General features: G+C 37.2%; 3 protein-coding genes across 3 annotated transcripts; 1 reads left to right on the forward strand and 2 right to left on the reverse strand.

Moving 5' to 3' along the window:
* Positions 1 to 4279: 4279 nt before the first annotated feature.
* LOC137818982 (uncharacterized) lies at positions 4280 to 8300 on the forward strand. Its single transcript, XM_068622662.1, has 11 exons — positions 4280 to 4319; positions 5160 to 5281; positions 5514 to 5628; positions 5719 to 5801; positions 5957 to 6143; positions 6898 to 6977; positions 7106 to 7205; positions 7510 to 7584; positions 7705 to 7808; positions 7905 to 8006; positions 8096 to 8300. Exons 2-11 carry the CDS (start codon positions 5169 to 5171, stop codon positions 8097 to 8099), a joined length of 963 nt encoding a protein of 320 aa, XP_068478763.1. The 5' UTR covers positions 4280 to 4319; positions 5160 to 5168; the 3' UTR covers positions 8100 to 8300.
* Positions 8301 to 14929: 6629 nt separating this feature from the next.
* LOC137815954 (uncharacterized) lies at positions 14930 to 15307 on the reverse strand. Its single transcript, XM_068619063.1, has one exon. The coding sequence runs from the start codon at positions 15305 to 15307 to the stop codon at positions 14930 to 14932; it is 378 nt and encodes a 125-aa protein (XP_068475164.1).
* Positions 15308 to 15678: 371 nt separating this feature from the next.
* Positions 15679 to 16365, reverse strand: LOC137815961 (uncharacterized). Its single transcript, XM_068619068.1, has one exon. The coding sequence runs from the start codon at positions 16363 to 16365 to the stop codon at positions 15679 to 15681; it is 687 nt and encodes a 228-aa protein (XP_068475169.1).
* Positions 16366 to 17055: the final 690 nt, after the last annotated feature.

Raw genomic sequence — 17055 nt, forward strand, 5'->3', positions numbered from 1 at the left:
CCCTATTATGCTAAAGGTACCTTATTCTAGCCTATATTTGCTATTTGAACCTCCAAAGTGAACCAAATTATTTATAACATATTTGTAATCATTTAAAAAGACCAATAGGAAGAACTTCCGATATTTTGGTTTATAGCTTCTTCTTCTTTTGCTGATTCTTTCTCGAAGCTTGGTGGAGTCTGACTTTGTATCTTGATATGATTGACCCTTTTGGGAAGTGCTGGTTGTGTCCTTAGTCATCTGTCGGTTTGTATCAACCATTCATTTAAGTTGGGTAGTGGGTAGCTCTTGAACATCAAACTTTGAATTTTGTCTATTGTAACTTTGAACATGACACGTCATATTGTTACTCATTTTTTTATAACAAAACATTAATATCTTCCGGATATTGATAGTCAGGTCGTAACATGTACTTTATCTTCTTCCTTCGTTCAACAAACTAAGATTTGGTTTCAAAAATTATCTTTACAAAAACACATACAGATACGGATAACGATTGTGCTTTCTTTAAACATGTTCTTTTTTGTTAACGTTTTCCGTTTTAACTTTTTGGTTAATTTTTTTTTACTTATTTAAGATTTATTAAGAATTCAAAATAATTTAAAGTATTAGAAAACAAAAAATTATATCTTTTTTATATTATAAAAAAATATTTTCTAAAAATTCAGTCCTTAGTTATATATAATAAAAAAATATTTTATAAAACTTATTGAGTTAAAAAAATAATTTTCTTTAATTATATATACAAAAAAAAAGTTATAAATAGTATATTAAATTTATCTAATTTTCTATTTTTTTAAATTTTAAATATTAAAAAACATATAATAAAATTATTATATATTAAAAAATTAAAAACATATATTTCATATACGATTTTAGATTTATAATTTTTTTATAATTTTATATATTATTATATGTTAAAAAATTAAAAAAACGTATATAGGATATATATCACATATACGAATTTGTTTTTTTTTTTTTAAAACGTATACGTGTGGTTCACGATTTTAGTATTCAGAAAGTGTACATTGGCGATTTACTCATTTCTGTTTTTTATTTTTAATTTTTAGAAAATTCGTAGAAAATTTACATTAACTTGGGAAAAAACCAACCCATTGGAAAGCAAAAAAATAAAAGTGAAAATAAAAAAGTTTAAATAAAAAATTTAAAAGAATTAAATAAAAACTTTGTAATTAATTTGATTGAATAATTTTTCAATATATATTAGAAAATAATTTGATGTAAGAAATAAATTTTAAAATGTAAATTAAAGTTTAAATAAATTTCAAATTAAAAAAATTATAAAATTTTAATAAATAAAAAATTTAATATTTTAAAATAAAAATATATAAAATAAATAAATTTAAAAAGTATTAAATTTAAAGGATTATTTTATTTTATTTCTTATTAAAATATGTTTATTTAAGTTATTTATCTTATTAAAATATAAAATATAACCATTTATAAAATATTAAATTAATATATTTTTATTATAATATTTTTATTTTAATGATTTATTTTTATATATAAGAGTACATTAATAATATATTAAATATTTATTTAATTAATATATTTTTTTACTATTATTATTTTAATTAATTATTTTATGTAATATAAAATATATATCACTAATATAATTATTAAATACGTTACTCATTTTATAATTTAAAATGTAACTAATAATAAAAAATTTATTACTATAATCGACAACCGATTATCTTAATAAATATTTTATTATTATTTACATATAATTGACAAGGAGAAGTTTTTTTTTATTATTATTATGTACAATTTTTTTCTCAGTTTTGTATTATTTTATGATAGAAAATTAATTATCCATTTTTTTATTTTGTTTTTTTGTGATTTTGATTTCTTCTTCCATTCTAACTTTTCTAATTTGTTTAACTTTATATTATACATATTTTTTATGTTTAAAAAAAAACAGTGGTGAAAGGAAAGGATATACATGAAAAAGTAGCATATACAAAAGATAATTATTATTTTTTTAAGTGAAAGTTAAGAAGACTGTTTCTACACATATCTATTATGATTTGGGGGATGAGAATAATGTTTTAGATATGAAAATATTACTTTTACCTTCTTTAAAAAAAAAATAGACCCACTTTAATAATACTAACGCAAACACATGCAAGCGTTATAAATATTTTTTTTTAATTATTTGCATTTTTTTAAATATTTTTATATAATATTATTATACTATAAATTTATATGTGAAATCAATCATGTAATGATAAAAAAATAAAAGTCCTATGTGTACAAAAAACACAATGCATATTAAGAAAAAATGGAAGAATTAAAACAAAATTAATTGAATTAGAATTCACCTAATTTAAGAAATAAGTTTTACAAAAATTTTAGTCGAACATAAAAGGAGAAAGAATAGTGAAAATGAGAGTGTACGTTCCGGTAAAACAAAAAAGGAAGTGATTTTAACTTATCATTCAACAACGCATGTTATTTCTTCAAAATAAAATTAGACAAAAAAATTATGTACACGAAAGAGGAAAATTTCTTTATTAAAATTTTAAATTAAAAATAAAATAAATATTGTTAAAATATTATTATTTTAAATTATCAAATTGATGTTTTTCATTTGACGGGTGTGAAAATATTAGCATTCCATTTTGAATTTTTTTTAAGAAAAATAACATGACTTATATTAAGGAAGGAAGAATATCCTGTCAATCCTCTACATTTTTTTTATGAAAAAGTTTATCTTGACACTCAAACAAACAGTAAATCACACAAATTTGACAAATAATTAAAATAATGTAATAATATTTTAAATTAAAAAATAAAATAAATATAATTAAAATCATAATTTATTAAAGTGTATGTATTTTATTGAATGAAGCGTTAAAATATCACCACCCTTTTTTTATATAAAAAAAAACAAGTTCAACTTTCAACTTTTGACTTTTCAGTGGTATATACAATTTGTTGAATCATGTTCAACCCAAATCCCACTTTGAAATAGTGATTTGACTTTGAACACATCATTTGTTTACAATATAAGCCCTATATAATTATTTTGCAAATTAGGAATGTTGGTACACCTAAATGGAAAATAATAAGTAAAGAAAAAAAAGCAAAATGTACATTTATATTTTAAAACAATATGTCCTAACATTAATTATTTGTAAAAAAAATTAATAATTAGGATATAAAACTGATCAGATTTATCCTTTTTAAATCGGATAAGGAACTTTAAAAAGTAAGGTGCACTTTAAAAAAAATAAAAATTAAAAACTGTTATACAATTAAATATATATATTAAGTTATATAATTAATTATAATTTTAACCATTAACTTTATAACTAATGATTACAAGTGTATTTTATCAACTCCTATCACTCTAGAAAAGTCAAATGTCAATTGACCCACACCTTACCTTAGTAGCAAATACACAAAAAGTTTTTTTTATAGAGAAATACAAGGAAGTTATAAACCATGCAGTTAATTTTTCTATTATAACCTACTGAGTGAATATGAAAAATAAAAACATTTGACAGTTTTTTTAAATGTCCCTAAAATGAAGCCATATGTTATCAATTTATTGTCAAATATTAATTCTTTTAATGTCTCATCCAATACATGCATACTTAATACAAACATTCTTACTATGTATACTGCTGACTTACTCAGGAATACCTACGTGTCTGTCAAATAATTTTATGTTTTTGGTTTTGAAAAATCCAAGAATTATATTGAATATTCAAACTCAAATTAATTTAATAGCCTGAAAATGGTAATAGATAATTATATTGAATATTTAAACTCAAATTAATTTAATAACACCCGAAGATGGTAATAGATGACTGTTTTACTAGTTTTTTTTAATTTCCTTTTTATATTTTCATATTTACATTTAACAAAAAAATGTGACTAAACTACATTAATTTATTTTTATCACTTTCCTTAATAGTTTAATATGTCCATGTCCTTGTTGTTTCTTATATTTATACAAGATTGACATCAAAGCACAGTGAGTAAAAGAAGTAGTATCATTTTTCGCACACAAGGTTCTTACTTCATCTCTCTCTTTGCTATAGTTTTGGTTGATGAATAATTTAGTCTTAATCTTTTCCTTAGTTTTAGTTTCTCCAGCAGTAACAAGCTAGCTAGTAACTAGCAGCTACCAATTTTAAGAACACTTCCTATCTAATTCAACAATTGCATGACATTTTTTTATCCATATAAATGCTTAATTTCATATTCTTCCTCAAACTGATTTATATATATTTTAATTCATGCAGGTACGAAACTTTCTCCCTCAATTAAAAGATTTCTCCAATAAGGTAATCTAAACTTTCATCTTTCTCTTTGAATGTTGGCTGAGAAGTATTTTCTTTTTGTCCTATTAATTTCTTCATTCATTATGTTGAAAATTAATTTTATTTGCGTTGATGTAAGTAACTATTGTTGGTTCACCCAAATTTTGCATAAATATATTGACTCTTTTATTAATTCTAATGAGATTAATTTTCTTATACCATGTGATTTTAAAATTAATTTTTACTAAATGATTTTTTCTGGTTATCTTTAACATGTAATCCTCTCAACTTTGATTTTTTTTTCAATACTTCAATTAATTTGAAACATTATTTATGGAGATTGAGTCTAATACCACTGCAGCTAATAAGTCGTTGATTTTCGGACCAATGATTTGATTTGTTGATACTTAACCAGATTGAATTATTTGATGAATTCTTCTTGTGACAATTATGACAAAAGTTCAAATCCTAAATTTGTTTCATATAATGATTTTTGCATGAAGATGTTTTAGGATTTTTCAGCCGTTTCAGCTCATGATGTCAAACCAAGAAACTTATATGCATGTATGTATTTGATTAACAACAATTGGATGAGTATATATATAAAGAATATATAACAGTATTTAAAGTATTTCTTTTCGTATATAACAGTATTTAAAATACAAATAATTGTGTCACTGGATAAAATACAAAGATAGATTTTTAATTTATATGAAAAAATATATAATAAAAAAATATCAAATGGTTAAAATGCGAGATTGAATACTTTAAATTTGTTTACTAATTTCACGTAAAATTTAGTTAGTTCAATTCATTAATATGCATACACATGAAATAAAATCTTAAAATGTTTTACTTTGGTAGTAGCTGCGGATGGATCAAGTACAAAAGCCTGGAATGTCAACCTCCAATGGTGGAACTACTGGTTTTGATTTTGATGAAATTGTCTCAAATGCTGCTCACCTTCCTGTATCATCAACCAAAAGGTATTCACAATCCTTAGAAATACAAGTATAAGTATAAATGTTATATTGACTAGAAATAATAAAACTTACCAAACTCATAATTCATTCTTGAACCTATTTGGTGAATTTTTCAGAATGGTCACATCACTGTAAGGTTGAATTAGATTTTTCCACTCCAAAAAGACATATCTGTTATGATAAACTAGGATTTCTAGTTTTGGGACTAACTATAATTTATAAAAATGAATTGTAGGTCGCGACCTATGCTTGAATTTGATCTTGGGGACCCCTTTGTTAATAATAATGCTCTACACCAACAAGAAAGATCTTTGTCAGTAGCAATGCCCCAGATTTTTCCTTCTTTTGTTGTGAGTATTTTCCAACATATACAAACTCTTATTATGCAGACGCAAGTTATTAGTTTAATAATTTACATTCCTTTTGATCAAAACAAGCAGGGAGAATTAGAGAGAGATTTGCAAGCCCAAGAGAGTTTGTTTCATGTCTCTCAAAACACTCTTCACCCTGAACTCTTCCATCAGTAAGTTATATATACATAGCTTCTTTAACCAAAATTTACATTTTTTAAAGGGTTGCCATATCAATTTTATTATCTGACAAAATCATCTACAGATCATAATGTTTTCTCATATTCGTGATTAAATTTAATGAACTTAGTATTGAAATTAAATTCAGGCTTGGGAATTTGGAAACGGGAACAAACTATGGAAGTCACTTTCCAATTGCTTCACCAACTGCTGAAAGCACTGTAACTAGTTTCGGCAATGGTAACTACCATCCAACATCAAACTATACACCACAGCTGCATGGAGACTCTTCTTCAAGTCTTAAACTCTCTTCAATTCAGGAATCAAGTTCACAAGTATGAATCATTACAACATTTTTAAATGCAAAAACGTACTTTAACTTTAGACTTTTTTCTTCTTCTCAAAATTCTATTCTTAAGAAAAAACGATCTTTTAAAATGGCAAGCCAAGTTTCTGTCCAAATATTTTTTATCTTGCATTGAAATTCATTTTTTATGTTGAAAGAAAATATAAACAAATTATCCATGTTTTTTTTTTATCAGCAAAAAATTAAATTAAATTAATGAGATACAAAAGGGGTATCCCAACCCTTTACAAAACTCTGCTTTTTAGGACCTCCACGAGGTATCCCAAAACAGGGGATAAAAAGATATATCATAAAAACAGCCCCATTCTACTACTATTGTAATGCTGGACTGTTTCAAAACACTAAACAACAATTTCACACCACCATAACACCATTAGGTCCTCCCACCAGGTTGAATGGTACTTGGAGAGTGCCTTTCCGCAACCTCCACACCTAATGGCTAGTGCTGCCTCTCTCAACCTCCTATGACAGTGAACATAAAATACCCCCTGCCTAGGTCTTCAGTTTTATACGTAAACCTCCAACAACTTCAATTAAGCTTTCTGGAAACCCGACGATGTGCCTACCACGACAATTTCCGGCTATCTGATCTTCTTTTCTTCGAGTACGGCGATGATACATTGTAAAAAAATTAAATAAATTACCCATGTTGTAAAAAGAATTATACTATCATTCACTTAAAAGATTATCTTTCACATTTAAATTAACTGTTTGTCATTCAGAAGCAACTTGTAGTTGCAAATGGAAGGAGTCAGTGGACCAATTTGCAGAAACCACATTCTCAACTTTGCACTGGCCTAGAGTAATTCAACTTATTCTTCATTTTCTTGCTTCAATAATAACTTTTATATTATCAATATCTGTGTATCTATCTATGTATTGAAGCTAATTCAGAAGTGATCAATGTTCACTGTATACTCAAAATTAAAGGGCAATCCCGGAGATGATGCAGTTAGGAGGATTAAGCAGCTTCTCATGTGGTAGAAGTGGAAGATCCTCCAATGAATCTCTGTCCTTAAACACTAGAAGGGTATGGTTACACCTTTTTTCAAGCCAAGTAAGAAGATGCTTTTAGCTACAATGAAGAGGATCATGCAATTTTAACCACATATTTGTGCATAACATCAAAAGGATATACAGTGTAGAATGAAATAGGTTATGTGATTTAAAAAGATAAAAGAAAAATTAAAATAAACATGTAGTAAATGAAGTATATAAGAAGAATAGCATTATTCTTTGATGAAGCTTATACCAGTATTTAATATCATTGTACGCAGTTGTGTCAGACTCTCTCTAAAATTGTTTCTTTCTTTTTTCTATTTTTATGTGAGCAGCATGGACCCAGGGGCAATATTTATCCAATTCCCAGCCAACGTGAAATGGGAGAGCCATCATCAAGGAATGTAAAGGTATTCATTACGAAATGATATATCTATATACTGCTTTTGGTGACAATCACCTATTGATCGATCCCTCATGCTTCATGTTATAACTTTTGTTCATGATATACTGTTTTTGTACATATATAGATGAAAATGACTGTGTCAGACGACAGTAAAAAATCAACTGAGTTTCATGTGGGTAGCTTGCTTAATCCAATTACTCAAAGCAATGGAAACTCTCAGCCACCAAGGTAGAGTGATCTTAATTAATTAATGAATTTATTTAATGCATGACTTTTTATATTTTGAATTATAATAAGGCTAGCATGTTGTTGACTACCCTATAGGGTTATGTTCAACTCCCTTTATGATCCAATCTATGAAAAAAGGGGCCTTCCAGTGGATCCCATTCTGAGGACGTTTTTGATGGGGCAGGAAGCGTACATGATGTAAGTTTTGATTCTAATATAATCTTTAAGAATGTTTTTTTTTTGTTCGTACAAGGCCTTATACTCATCTGTGTGTTACGTATTCGCAGGTAACATGTAGGATTTCTGCTGATTGAATGCTTTGACTTCCTGTTCGCATGCAAGCTGTCATAAGCTATGTATAAGTTTGAGAAAAACATAAATGTTTGATTTTTTTTTCTTGATAATGCCATCAAACTCTAGACGTGGTAAAACTTTGATGTATGTTTGGAGATTTTATTTGATATTATTTAAGACTAGTAGAGTTTCATGTTATGTGGGTTGCTTTTGCTTACTTATTTGCTCATTTTATGAAATCCCGAAATTGCGAGTGAGTTTAGAATGATTATTATTGCATGTTACTGAAAAAGTTGATAATTTTTACTAAAAAATAAAAAAATTTCAAATTTATCTTTATAATGTTTCTGTCACCGTTTTAATTTAAAAGGGTATATATCTGGAAACATTGAAGATGAATATGAATTAGTGTTACCATTTTAAGTTAGAGTTTAGTTCATTAAATAGTAACAATGAATAATATAAAATAAATTGCGAAAGTCATAATTTTAAGATTTTATTAAATTAAAATAATCATGAGTGACTTACACTGAATCTCCTCGAGAGACTTTCCTCGGAATATCGAATAAATGATGCGATTAACTTAAAAATAAAGCATTGGTAGAAGTGACTAACCACTGTTTTACTTTTAAGGGGTTTGGGTTTGTCAGCAGAAAAGAAGGAAAAGGTCTGGGAATTGTCGCTACTGTTTTGAATGAGGGAGCAAAGAAACAAAAATTAAGGATATTAAAAGCGAAGGTGAAATTGGACACATGATTTTGACTTGAGTAAAGTTAATGCACGCTATCTTTGTTTCTTTTTTTTTTTTTAATTCAAGAAGATGCCCATATTAATTACTATACATGTACATTTTAAAAATGATTATTCATGTCTCATTCTCTATACTTTTTTTTCTCTTACACAAGGCCAAAATATCTTCTTTTTATTAAATTGGTGTTGAATAGGGGAGAGAATGTGTATTAGCCCGCCTAGTATTAATTTATTTCGTGTCCGTCTTGTTTTATTCGTTTTATTTAATTAGTAATGTGAGTTAATTTTATTGACTTATAAAAGATGGTTTATGAAATTGAGTGACACCGACCGGTCCACGTTGATCAAAGTCAACATGGTGAAATCAATGTAAGGAACCCATCATAGGTACTATGAAGCAAGTGAGGAAGTTATTGTTAAAGTCCCCGACCTCGGGTGTTGATCGGCCTCGGGTGTCGTTCGGGTTTAGCACCAGGAATGTGCTTATGCCAGAAGGGCGTCCCCTCATGATACCCACGGGTAGGAGTGACTGTGGAGGAGGCGACACAGTAGGAGGCACGGTAGGGGCGTGGAGGCCTCGGGCCCCGGTACCCCAAACAGTAATAATAGATAAAGAAAGGTGGTTTTCAAGCCACACCTCCAATACCAGAAGGAAGAAGCCCAACTCGTGAGGGATCCGTGCATGAGGTGTAGGGACGCGACAGTACGCACTACCGTTGGAGAACCACCGGTACAGAAACGACCCATGAGAGGGTCATGTCTCAGAGGGTGATCTGCATGCATGGCACGTGAGGAAGGCAGAGAACTCCCAGGGCGCATGACTCAGAGCATGGGCGCATGAGTTGACACCCATGCAGTCACCCCCGCGCGGGATGCACTTCGGGAGAGTCACCTTGCACACTGGGATTCCCCTAAGTTTGGGTTACAGTGTCGCGAAGCTGCACCCACAGATAAGCTTAAAGTCAGAGGTAGACACGTGGCAGAAACACGGGCAAAGGTATATAAAGCTTCGCGCTAAACAGAATGAGGTACGTTTTCACATTTTACACACAAGTGAACTCAGGGAGATTGAATTCAGTTACGCACTTCTCTGAGCACTGAGCTGGTGGTGTTCTGCGACGGGAAGTGTTACGGTGTTTTCTGCCACAACTGACTTGAGCGTCGGAGTGCAAACAGCCGCGAGGGCGCCCATTTGTCTATCTGTTTTAGGTATTCATAGCGGCGGGATGTGAAGTTGGAATGAGAGCGAAGGAGTCCTAGAAACGTACTTCGTAGCTACGCACGAAGGTGATCCAAGTCAACCGACAGGAACAGTTCGTATAAGAAACTTAATTTTTTATTAAAATAAAAGAAAATATTTATCATTCAATATATATACACATGTTATCTTGTCTATAAATTGTATGGTACTGTTCCTGGCGGTTGACCTAACCTCTTTGTGCGTTTCTGTTGACTTCGCTTCCAAGAACCCTTCGCTCCCACGTTCCCTTCCTCCGATTGAATCACCTGAAAACAGAGAAACAAAGGGCGCCCTCGTGGCCGTTTGCACTCCGACGGTCAAGTCAGTATCTTGGGCAACTAACACCAAACTCTAACTCTGAGATTACTGTGTGTTCTCTCTCACTCTGTTTCTCTCTCAAAAATGCGTAACTTGCACTAATGAAAGCGTAGAGTGTTTTGTAGAAATGTCAAAACGTACCTGGTTATGTCTGTTGTCAACCTTATATACCTTTAGTGTCATTGCCCTTCTGTTTAACTGTGACTTAAGCATTTTGTAGGCGAGTCTTAGCGACACTAACGCCCAGACTTAGGGTCATCTAGTGTGTAAGACGACCTTGCCGAAGTGCAGCTGGCGCGGGATGACTGCTTGGATGCCAACTCATGCACTCAATCTCTGAGTCATCCACCCTGGGAGTTCCCTGCCTTACTCACGTGCCATGCATGCAAATTATCCTCTGGGACGTGACCCTTGCGGGTCGTCTCTGTCCTAGTGGCTCTCTATTGGTGGTGCGTACTATCGCGTCCCTACACCCCATGCACGGGTCCCTCGTGATCTGGGCCTCTCCCTACTGGTAACTGGGGTGTGGCTTGAAAACCACCTTTCCTTGTCCATCTTCACTGTTGAGGTGCCGAGGCCCGAGGCCTCCACGCCCTACCTCGGTGTCGCCCCCTCCACGACCGCCCTTACCCGTGAGCCTAAGGAGACTCCTTCCTGTGCTACTATACTTTCTAGGTGTCCCACCTTCGAGGTCCCATTATGTTGACTTTGGTCAACGCCCGAGGCCGGTCAACGCCTGAGGACCGGACGGTACACAAGCCCCCCAGTCTCGAGCTGTCAACTTGTTATGCGAAAAGACTATGGCCTCACCCTACCGACCTACGTGGCTTCTCGTGATAGGACGTGCACAGTGCATTGAAGTGACGCCTTCCTGTTCATGTTGTAATCAACGAACATGTGGCTCAATCATGCGACTGTGAGTTAACGTCACTTGCGCTTCTCAAGTTTACGTTAAACCTTTCAAAAACGCGCGCTTCATGCACTATTCCATCACTTGAACCTTTCTTACACTCTTCATCTTCTTCCTCGAGCTCTTTGATTTCTTCCTCCACAAAAAACCGAAACTTTTGCTCATCAATCATCAAAGGTATGATTTTTCTCCATTGACTGCTCTTCATTTCTGATTTAAAAATAACTGCATGGGTCTATTTATATTTCCATGTTTCGAATCTTCTTCTGCATCTTCTTCGTTCCCTGTTTCTGGGTTTTTCACGAGAATAGGGTTTTTTGAGCTTTTTAGTTTCATACCATAGTATTTCCCTTGTTGAACATTTGTTTATTCCTTTCCTTGTTTTTCTTAGCTTTCTTTCACCATGGCGCGAACAAAAGTCACTACCAACCCTCCTCCTCCTAGCATCAACTATAGGCCCCCCTGTACCCCTTGGGCTTCCGACGACCTCCTCGCTGAAACCTCCTTCCTCACCTCTCTTGCTGATTGGAGGGCGCACTTGGATAGTGAACCCGACTTCAAAGGTAGAGCGTTCGGGAGGGAGTGTGACACTTACATCTCCGTCCGCCCTTGTGTAGAGGGTGAACCTGTTTGCGTAGATGATCGTGCCAACGACAGGGACCCATTCTTTTTCTTCTACCAAACCATCTTCAAGCGCATTAGGCAGCGCCTCCCTTTCAATAGCTTTGAGAGGGAGCTTTTAACTGAGATAAATGTCGCCCCTGCCCAGCTGCATCCCAACAGCTGGGCCTTCATTAGGGCTTTCTCCATCCTCTGCAACTTCTTTGGCCATGCCCCTTCTATAGTCGTCTTCCTACATTTCTTTGAAGCCAAAAACCCTGGGAAGAACCTCTGGGTTAGCTTTAGCGGGATGACTGAGAGAGTCATCCTTACCCTATTCCAGCAGTCCTATAAAGGATTTAAAGGGAAATTCTTCAGGGTGTGCTGTTCTGAGCACGACCGCACTACCCTTGATGGATTTCCACTATTCTGGGTGGGAAAGCTTAAGCTCAAGAAGGCCAAGACCTTGGATGAGCTCTCCTCAGCTGATCGTGGGCATGCCAAGTTTTGGCCAACCTGGGGGTGATCTTCAACACTGCAGAACTTATCAAAAACGAATATAAGCCCACTGGGCTTGCTAGTTACATTGGTATAGGAATCTTCTCTTGTTCTTCCTTATACTCCACTCTATTTATGGCTCTTCTGTATCTGTTAACTTATACTTGTACCGATTTTCTGATTCTTATTGTTTACTTGGTTCTTATCTCTTCTTCTTTGGTGTAGGCATGGTGCTGAACACAGAGAAGCGGGGGAGGCTGGCTGAGGTCTTGTCTGTTCGTGATAAAACAACTGCTAGGGCAGGTGCCTCGGCACGTCCTGCCTCACCTGCCTCCTAGACTGCTCCTCTCCCACCTTCCAATCAAACCACCCCTACCGTTGCTTCGCCACAATCGACTCCTGCTCCCACTTTTCCAGTTCCTATTGTTGCAGTTCCTCTGGCAACAGTCTGGGCTTCTCCACCTCCAGGCCCCCTAGAGAAAAACAAAGGGGTGGTGCTCATCGTTTCAGATGATGATGAGGACACCATGGAGGGCACTGCCTTCAAGAGGCGGAAAACCACAATGGTAGCCACCTCTCACTCCTCTTCTTCTGCCAAGCGCCCTACCTCACTCAGGGACAACCCTCATAGTGCCTCCTCTCCTCCAAACCTTCTTGCACTTGAGGATGGGGTCGAGAGTGTTTCTGAGCCAGCTCCTGCCCCTGCCCCTGAGGTTCCCTTGGTCCTTCAGCAAATGCTGAAAGTTTACCAAAAAGGGGCCATGGGGAGCTCTACTGACGAGGCATTGCAAGAGAGCATGACTCTCAGCCTTGGGGAATTCTTTGCTCGTTCCAACTCTTCTTCCCACGAGGCTGAAATGAAGACCAAGGAGCAACAAGCCTTGGCAGATGAACTGGCGCGGGTGAAAGAGCAACGGCCAACCTAGCTAAACGCTTCTTCATTCGGGAAACCACACTGACCCAGGAGTTGGGCGTTCTTCGAAAGGCTGAGCTGAAGGCCAACAAGAGGCTTCACGACAAAGGCCAAAAGTACACCACCTTGCTTAGCAAAGTGGTGCCACTACGTGCTGAGGTGGTGGGACTCAAAGAAGAAGCTGCGGCCAACAAAGCCAAAATGGCCAACCTCGAGGAGCGCTCTGTTGATCGGGAGATGCATCTGGGTAAGGTGGAAGCTGAGCTCACTGAGAAAACTGAGGCCCTCGAGAAAATCAAGGAGGAACTTACTGAGCAAGTTGAAACCCTTGAGAAGACCAAGGAGGAGCTTACAGAGAAGACTGAGGCCCTCGTGAAAGCCAAGGAGGAGATGACTGCACAAGTTGAGGACTTCGAGAAGGCCAAGGCAGAACTCCTCGATGATGCTACTGATGCCTACGCCCTCGGGTTTGAAGATGCCCTAGCTCAGGTTGTTTGCAAACATCCTGAGATGGACACTTCGCCTTTTGCTACGGCGAACCACATCGTCGATGGACAGATTGTGCTCAGGCGTCCTCAGAAGGACACTGCTTAGACCTTAGGCTTCACAATTGTACTGTTAAGAACATTTATAATCCTGAATGTAACTTGCACCTTAATTTAGATGCTCTACTTATCTCTGCTTGTGTCTTTACTTGCCGCTTTTACTAACAGCGCTCTGATGCTAACTTCATACGACGTTCTTGAGATTCTTAAAGACTTTGAACTTTAGGTAGCACGCCTCCTCGCCCTCTTCCTTTAACTTGCTTAATGACTTGTGAAGGAAGTGAGCATGCATGCCCTTGCCTCCACCTCTTGCTTTGGACAAGGAACTTCTTTGCTTGACACTTACTTGTACTTTGCGGTCTTGAGGGGTTACCCTCGAGGCGCATCTTTGGCCTCATCTTTGCTCAGAGGCGAAGGAGGAATTAACTAGTCGAAACCTACTGTTCGTACTTGGTGCCCACGCTCGAGGAGGAGGCATTCCGAAGGAGACTGTCGCTTCCTCTCGAGGTGTCTAAACACTTAGACGACCGGTGCACTTGGTGCCCACGCTCGAGGAGGAGGCGTCCCAAAGGGAGCTGCCACGCCCCACGAGGTGTCTAAATACCAAGACGACGGGTGCTCTTGGTGCCCACACTCGAGGAGGAGGCGTCCCGAAGGATACTTCCACTCCCTCTCGAGGTGTCTAAACACCAAGGGGACCAGTTCATCACCAGTCGAATTTTGCTAGTCACGCTTGATGCCCACACTCGAGGAGAGGCGTACCATAAGGCATTGCCGTTCTTCCTCGAGGTGTCTAAACATCAAGGCAACGAGTTCGTTTCTTACTGAACCGCACTGTCCGTGCTTGGCGCCCACACTCATGGAGGAGGTGCCCCGAAGGAGGCCGCCACTCCCTCTCGAGATGTCTAAACACAAGAGCGACGAAGTTCTCCCCTGCATTGTACAAAAAACTCAGGAATACTTGAAAATGTAAATTTTATTGGGTGACCTCGTTAAAAATCCTTTGTAAGGGAAAAAGAGTGTCCCCTTAAACTGTATACAATGCAAGAGTTTTCAACTGAAATAAAACTTAAGGTTGGTTGCATTCCAAGTGCGAGGAATGGGGCCTCCCTCCAAGGTTTCAAGCCTATACGCCCCGTTTCCCAGGACTTCCGTCACCCTAAAGGGGCCAGTCCACTTGGGGGACAGCTTGTTCTCCAACTGATATGGGTGAGCCTTCCGCATTACCAGGTCAGCGACTTGGAACTGTCGGGGCTTTAACTTGGAACTGTGCTTATGCTCCACCCTTCTCTTTAATGCATCAGCTTTGATCCTCGCCTCCTCTCTTACCTCATCTAGTAGATCCAGGTTCACCCTTCTCTCTTCATTAGACTTTTCAGCCACGAAGCTCTGAAAGCGTGGCGAGCTCTCCTGAATCTCTACTAGGATCATCGCGTCCGACTCGTACACCAAGTTGAAAGGTGTCTCTCCAGTGGTGGACTGAGGCGTGGTGTGGTAAGCCCACACTATTCTAGGAACCTCTAGGAACCTCTTCCGCCTAGGTCCCTTTAGCTTTCTCGAGTCTTCTCTTCAGACCCCCTAGCATAACTCTGTTGGCGGACTCTACCTGCCCATTTGTATGGGGGTGTTCAACTGATGCAAACACTTGCTTTATCCCGACCTCTGTACACAGCTTGCCCAACTGCTGGCTTGCGAACTGTGTACCGTTGTCAGAGACAAGAAGCCTCGGCATGCCAAAGCGACATACTATATTCTTCCACACGAAGTGTTGTACCTTGTGGGTTGTAATCTGCGCCACCAACTCAGCCTCGATCCACTTCGTGAAGTATTCGATAGCCACCACCAGATACTTCATCTGCCTGATCAAAGGGCCCTAGAATGTCGATTTCCCACGTGTGAAAAGGCCATGGGCTATAAATCGACCTCAGCTCTTCTGGAGGCGCCTTATGCCAATCGGCGTGCTGTTGACACTGCTTGCACCGCTGGGCGTGCCTTATACAATCTTCTCTCATTGTAGGCCAATAATAACCTGCACGGACTACCTTCGATGCCAAAGAGCGTCCTCCCACATGGCTACCGCAAATCCTCTCATGGAGCTCTGCCATTATACTTGTACACTGCTCTCCACTCACACACATCAAGATTGGGTGAGTGAAACCGTGCCTGAATAGCTCCCCATCTAGAAGGGTGTACTTGGCAGAATATCTTTTTATCTTCTTGCCCTCTTCGAGCTCCAATGGGAGTATCCCATCAGCCAGGTATCGTCTGTAGGGCGTCATCCATGTGTCCCCTTCTTCAACTACACATACCTGCATAAGATCCCCTTCTCCGACCGAGACTGGATAAGCACTTACACTAGGCGTCCTTAGTGTTTCCTGAGTCAACGACCGGTGGCTCCTCGCCTTTTCCCTATCCGTACTGATTTGATGGATGCCCACCATATTATCAGCGACAAACGTCCGTGGTGTTTTGAGGGTCTTCTGTATCATCGTCCTCTGCCTTCCCCCTTATCCGAACTGGCCAACTTGGCGAGTAGGTCAACATGGACATTCTGCTCCCTTGGGACGTGCACCAGCTCAAACACCGCGAACGCCTTCCTCAAGACTTGGACGTACCCTAGGTACACGACCATCTGTGGGTCCTTGGCTTGGTACTCCCCGGTGACTTGACCCGCAACTAGCTGTGAATCACTCTTTACCAGCAGACTGCGTGCCCCCATTTCCTTGGCTAGGAGCATCCTAGCTATGAGAGCTTCATACTCCACCTGGTTGTTGCTTGCCTTGAAAGCAAACCTCAGGGCCTGCTCAATCAACAGCCCGTTCGGCCCTTCCAAGATTACACCCGCTCCACTCCCCTGCTTATTGGAGGACCCATCTACTGAGAGCATCCATCTAAAGCTGACCTCCTCTTTTGGCTGTGTACCACCTGAAGATAGCTCTACCACAAAGTTCGCATACACCTGGCCTTTGATGGGGCCTCGGGGCTCATACTGAATGTCGAACTTTCAGTGAGTAGGAAACCCAATAACTTTCCCACCTCGACCTTGAATACGCACTTTTCGGGGTTTAACTTCAAACGATACTTTGGTATTGTAGCAAATAGCTCTTCCAGATCAGCTACGTGCTGGCCCCTCTCCTGCGAAGTCACCACCATATCATCTACGTAGGCGTGGACGTTTC

Source organism: Phaseolus vulgaris, chromosome 10 (assembly GCF_000499845.2).
Source record: "Phaseolus vulgaris cultivar G19833 chromosome 10, P. vulgaris v2.0, whole genome shotgun sequence".
Classification (NCBI taxonomy): domain Eukaryota; kingdom Viridiplantae; phylum Streptophyta; class Magnoliopsida; order Fabales; family Fabaceae; genus Phaseolus; species Phaseolus vulgaris.